The 6,000-nt window shown below is 49.9% G+C and overlaps 1 protein-coding gene across 12 annotated transcripts in view; it reads right to left on the bottom strand.

Moving 5' to 3' along the window:
* Positions 1-3,917: 3,917 nt before the first annotated feature.
* MBP (myelin basic protein) overlaps positions 3,918-6,000 on the bottom strand; it is a 142,000-nt gene continuing 139,917 nt past the window's right edge. For 9 of the 12 annotated variants that reach the window (XM_046671873.1, XM_046671875.1, XM_046671872.1 and 6 more), the window contains one exon: positions 3,918-5,516. In XM_046671873.1, coding sequence (XP_046527829.1) covers positions 5,472-5,516 — 45 coding nt within the window. In that variant the 3' untranslated portion in view covers positions 3,918-5,471. The remainder of the gene's footprint in view (positions 5,517-6,000) is intronic. The other 3 variants (XR_006890134.1, XR_006890133.1, XR_006890132.1) reach the window with 3 other exon arrangements.

The raw sequence follows: 6,000 nt of genomic DNA, 5'->3' as shown, positions 1-6,000 counted from the left end.
AGCTTCCTTTTCTCCTTCCTTTATTTATTCTTATATTGGTTTCAGCTTGTGGATTCCTGTTTTATTTAACAGGCTACAATGCATTTGGATCCTTATTTATTTTGATGCTCAAATAGTCCCGGATTTGGCTAGTAGAGGCTCCTTCAAGGTAGCTTTTGAGTCCTTTTATGTGGCCACATTATTCTTTGAGCGCTTTCCTACTTTCTGGCACAAGAAGTTGTTCTCTTTCCCTGTCCCAGCCCTGGAGTGAGCCATTCCTCTAAGGAGCCCTGGTTCCCTTTAGTGGAGAGTATTTAGAAACCAAGAGCTGAGTGGTAGGTGTGCTCACTACCTAACAAGTGGACAGAGCTAGGAAAAACTGGGGGCATGTGTGTATCGTGTGTGTGCGCTTACACAGTACATCAGTGACTCTCTACTGCTATGTCTATACATGGGACTGTGCGTTCACACAGATGCTCCCAACGCCAGCCAACACCACAGGTTTGATTCTGGCTCTCCTCCTTTCTGAATGTGCCTCCGCCTCCTACAGTGAGAGGCCTCGTCCTGCCTCTCACAACATGTCTGCTGCTTTGCTCCACTCCTCTGTCTGTCTCAGTCACCCGCCCCATCCTCATACAGGCAGACCCTGGCCATGCTCGCCCTCCTCGCTCTCAAAGAGGGAAAGAAAGAGCTGCCCATTTTAATAACCATGTTTACTGACGGGCATTCTGGGATAGCCTCGTATTGCTCACTGCTCTGAGATTGCTTGCCAAGTTACAGATAAAAGTCTCCAAGGAGACCAGGATGATGCATACTGTGCAGCAATGGAGTTAGCTTAAGTGGTTTTGCCACAATTCACGGTAAGGCGGGCAGGCAGGCTGCTGACCTCTGGAGTCCAGCGGGAGTCTTCCATGTGCAAACACACCCCAGGGACCCTCTCAGAAAGCAGATTCTGATCCAGGAGGTGTGGGCAGGACCGGAGACTGCTGGCCAACCAGCTCCCCGCGACGCCGCTGCTGCCGGTCCACGGAGACACTGTGAGGAGCACAGGCCCAGGGCCTGTGGACACACGGTGAGATCTTCATGTCCTTTCAGCACACCACACCTCTCCAGTGTCTCTCTTCCCTGGGCAGTCATGGACCCCTTGCTGGCTCTTCCACACCCTGTCACATTGTCTACCCTCTCTTCTGTATCTTCTCTCATTAATTCTAAATCAGCGGATGGAAGTGGGCTTGGAACAGAAAAGGCCCTGGCTAGTATGGGATAGAGTTGAAGGATTCATTATTTGATGGATGCTCTTGGGTCTTGACCTATTAAAGCATTCCAGGAGTTTGTAAGATTTGGGAGCTAGATAAACACGTTATTTCACAGCGGTGGAGAGTTGAGAAGAGACCACAAGAAGAGGAGCCTTCACCCTGCCTAGTTGAGACAAGGCTGGCTTGTCTAGGAGGCAAATGAGAGTGCCGATCGACACCAATATGTTTCTCAAACACACAACTGATCGACTTCCAGTGCAAGTGCTGTCAAAGGAAGTTGTTCCAGTGCCTAGCACTGCAGTAACCATAATGGTTAACAAGTCACACAGTTTTTCCTGAGCTGTGCTTGGCCAGCTCCTCCTTAATATCACGTTGCTTAGAAGTTCAGGGACTATTTACTATTTGCAGTGGAGAAATCCTAATAGAAAATGTACTAAAATGCTGCACTTCATATGAGCTTTTTGGGAAAAGAAGGAACAGTACTCTACCACAAAGTCCTGGAATTTAATTATAACATCCTGCCAAATGGGGCTTCAGGAAATACTTGTTGCATGAGAAAAATATGCATCTGGTGTGGACTGAATTGTGCGCCTCTTCTCACAAATTCACATGCTGAAGCCTTGACTCTTAATGTGACTCTATTTGGAGACAGGACTTTTAGGAGGTAATTATGGTTTAAATGAGGTCGTAAGGGTGAGGTCCTACTCCGAAAGGACTGGTGTGCTTGTGAGCAGAAGGGGCACCAGGAGTGTGTGCACACGGAGAAGAGAGCATGTGAGGACACAGGGAGACTGCAGCTGTCTGAGGCCCAGGAGAGAGGCCTCACCAGAAACCAACCGCGCCAGCACCTAACTCTTGAATCTACCCTCCGGAATAGTTAGAAAATAAAATTTCTGTTGTTAAGTCACTCAGTCTATGGTATTGTGTTAGGACAGCCCTGGCAGACGAACGGCACCAGAAATTATGAATGGCATAGCTCTCTTTTTTAATTTATTTTTATTTTTTTTTAAAGATTTTATTTTTTTCCTTTTTCTCCCCAAGCCCCCTGGTACATAGTTGTGTATTCTTCGTTGTGGGTTCTTCTAGTTGTGGCATGTGGGATGCTGCCTCAGTGTGGTCTGACGAGCAGTGCCATGTCCACGCCCAGGATTCAAACCAACGAAACACTGGGCCGCCTGCAGCGGAGCGCGCGAACTTAACCACTTGGCCACGGGGCCGGCCCCATAGCTCTCTGGTTTTTAATTGCTACAAGGGAACTTTTCATTCACTGTTTTTTCTCAGTCCCGCATTGTCTCTGCTCACAAAATCCCAATTCCAATTGATAAAGCCACTCCTTCCTATAGCGCCCTATCTACTGAATTAACATCCTTTCCACAAACCTCTGATCTGGCTCCCGATCTCAACCCTCCATCCGGAGTCCCTTTCCTCTGTGCTGTTGCCCCAGGCTCCAGGCTCGCAGCTGCTCTACCGACCCCACGTCCTCAGTCTGCATGGATGGCACAGGGGCGGCTGTGCAACTGACACGATGTCTTAGAAAGCAGGCTCAGGGTGGTCTTCTGTTCTGATGAGGAAAATCCTTCCTCCAGTTCCAAAGACCCTCGTGACAGCTCTAGACTCTGCTAGCCTTCGTCCTTAAGAGACACACACTGCAATGAGGGGAGTGTTCTCGCCCCGAGGCTGGGGTTCCAGCAGCCCCTTCTCTGGGAGCCCCGCCTGGGAAATTAATTGCCATTCACATTCAGCGGGAGTGAGGCAGAGCCTCTAGATGGGCACTCAGTGAGAACACGGCTCAGTTCCTATGGTACATCGTCTTATTTTAAAATATTTACCTGAATATTATCAGGGTAAATGCTGTGTTACTCTAGGATATATGCTTGGTTTACCATTTAACGCATTTTCTATATATGTAACATTGAAAGAGACTTGTCAACCAAAAGAACACAATTTTTAAAATGTGATTATCTTTACATGATTTTCCAAATTCCTCAGTCTGAAGGGGTTTGGGGAGAGAAGTGTAGAGAAGGGAGGGGTTGCACGGCCTTGGAGTCCCTCAGCCCCCTGGTGGAGCCTCAGGCCGCTTGTCATTGAGATGGATCAACAGCACACTTGCGTCCGGGAGCCCCAGAGAAGTGGCTTGTGTCTTTCTGCAACCGTCCCAGGGCGGGTTCCCTCACCAAGCCTTATGAGGGCAGACGGCGTCTCAGGTGCTAGTGAGACGGAGGGAACCAGTGGTTCATTACAAGCCAGACAAAAGATTTCAGTTTATCTTTTCAAAAGAGAATTCTTGTAACCAAAAGCAACTACACACAAAATTTCCAGAATCACTTATTGTTGTCAACGTCTCTGTGTGGCAGAAAGTGATTTTTCAAAGATTCTTCAACGCACATTCACAGGGTGTTTACACTGGCAAGATGATAAAACGTAAATATACTTTAAAAGACTGTTTAAAGATTAATTGAAATTCCTTTTCCTTGTGAGAGAATCAGTGCCCCAACCACATCCTCCACTGCCCTTCCTCCTACGAAGGCATGAAGCAGCGATGGTCGTCACCCAGCGTGGACCGGCAGCTCTGTGCGGGACCATGTGGGATGTGCCCGCATCAGCTCCGAGATGGGACGTTTGCTTGCTGTGGGCCCACATTCTACATTCCAGAACAAAGATAAAATAAGACACCCATGCAAATACCATTAAAAGTTTATTGTTTTATTTCAATATTTGAGAACAGTGTATACTTCCCATGAGACCCAGCATACAGCACTTGCTGTTGGGTGTAGCCACGAACAGAGGGCACTCAGTCAACAACCAGCTCGAAGATGCAGAGTGCGTGTGTGGAGCAAGGTGGAGGTTTCGTTTCCGAAATTGTGTGCCTTTTTGTTTTTTTACCCTCTCATCATTGAGGCTAGATATTAATAGACATTATAGGAAACCCACACTAAACATTCAGAATTAGAACGGGATTAAAGAGATGCTTTGGGCCTATGCCTACTATTCCTGGTCTTCGTCCTAAGGGAGAATGATGCCAGCGTGGGGCTCTTTGGGACGCCTGTGACAGACAGGCTGAAATCAAAAGGCAGGACTCAGTACGTTAGAGGGGGAGCAGGGGAATGTCAGCTGGCGTTAGAAGAGACTGCGACTGGGAGGAGCTCTCTGCCCTCCTCGTGTGGGCGTCCAGGCCCTGCCATGCCCTGGGCGGGGGACCAGGGACGGGTATGTTCCTAAGCCTAGTCACTAAGCACGGCGTCTCTAGGAGCAAGCAGAGGGATGGTTATCTTTCCACTGGGGTTAGTATTTGCTGATGTGCACTGCCGTGATGAGCGTACCACTGGTCGCCTCCCCTCTCCACAGTGACCAGTGGGACATGCCGGGCTGCCCAGAAAACTCCCACAGTCCCGCTCTGAGATGCGCGAGTCGCTCTGAACTCTCCTCCGGGGCTCCGGTTAGGAAACAGGTCGTCTGTAGAGGCTGCTCTGGTTCCTGCTGCGCCGTCACCTAATTTCCAAGAAGACCCTGTTTCCTGTTTGAGGCCGTTGCCCAGCCCACGTGTGCCCCTTGTCCCCTCTCTGCCACGCACGAATTCAGCTCACTGGGGTGTGGTGAGCGCCCGCCTGGAGGCGCCCCCTCTCGCGCCCACCACATTGGACTCCTCACAGCTGCCCGCCCGCCTTTCACGTACCAAAAGCTCCCCACGGGTGTGAAGCCACTCCTGACTGCCCAATCCTGTTAGGAAAATAAAGTGAACTTTAGGAGGTGAGAGAAGGGCAGCAAAGAAACCAAAGGAAGCGCGGATCAACACAGTCCTCACCACCCTGCTCATGTCCCATCTCCACGGCAGTGTGTCTCCACGGCAGTGCCCGAGAAGCGGGGGATGCCAGGTCAGTGGCGCAAAGCAAGTCCAAGGATGGAGGGGCGAACGAACTTGGAGGGACGGCCGTGCGCCGGGCCGCACCAACTCCGCGGGGCGGCCGGGCACGAGGCAGTGGAATGAAACTCCGAGAACACTGTCTCTTCAAACGTAAAGGAAGAGTTTAACCATTTTCTATCTGCGTTTTCTCCGTTTAGCTGTTGGCCAGAAATTGCCAGTAGGATGCAGTGTGCCTGACCCTACTGTGTGCACAACTCAACAGGCATTAGCAAGAGGTCATTTGCTACAACTAGGTAATTTATGCGAACGGTATTAAAATCGTAAGGGTTATATTAAGAAGCTGAGGACGGGGTTCTGTAACAGGCTGTAGGGCTTCAGCGTCTAGCCATGGGCGATCCAGAACGACTATCTCTTCCTCCCTGAGGAAAGGAAACAGAGAGTTAGGTGAGCCTGGGGGCCATTCCCGTGCAGCCTCCCTTCCCCGCCAGGACCCTGTTTTGGTGGTAACCTGGTCTCAAACCATTTGGGGCGCTCTTTCACTTGGGCCTGTTGCTGGAAATGCTGCCACAAAAAGCTGATCTTTTTGTTCCACTTCTCACAATCTCCTTTAGCAAGTGCTAATTGAATTTTCAAGAACCGTAAGATAAATTCACTTGAATGTAATTCCCAGGACACAGAGAGCTGGTGCCTAGGGTAATAAGACTGCATGTCTGGGGCTGCAAGCTCGACTGCTATATTATCATGCTTTGAAGGAGTGCTTAATTTCTCTGGCTAGAGACTCCAGGGTAACTGAGGGAGACCGTCTGTCAATGACAGGGACGACCTCATCCTTGGAGAGATCTCAGTATTGATGGACACGCCAATTGCTGCGTCCACCAGGACGGAGACGGCTGCATGATGTGA

The sequence above is a fragment of the Equus quagga genome, chromosome 9 (genome assembly GCF_021613505.1).
Source record: "Equus quagga isolate Etosha38 chromosome 9, UCLA_HA_Equagga_1.0, whole genome shotgun sequence".
In the NCBI taxonomy this organism is placed as follows: domain Eukaryota; kingdom Metazoa; phylum Chordata; class Mammalia; order Perissodactyla; family Equidae; genus Equus; species Equus quagga.
This window is presented reverse-complemented; position numbering and strand designations above follow the sequence as displayed.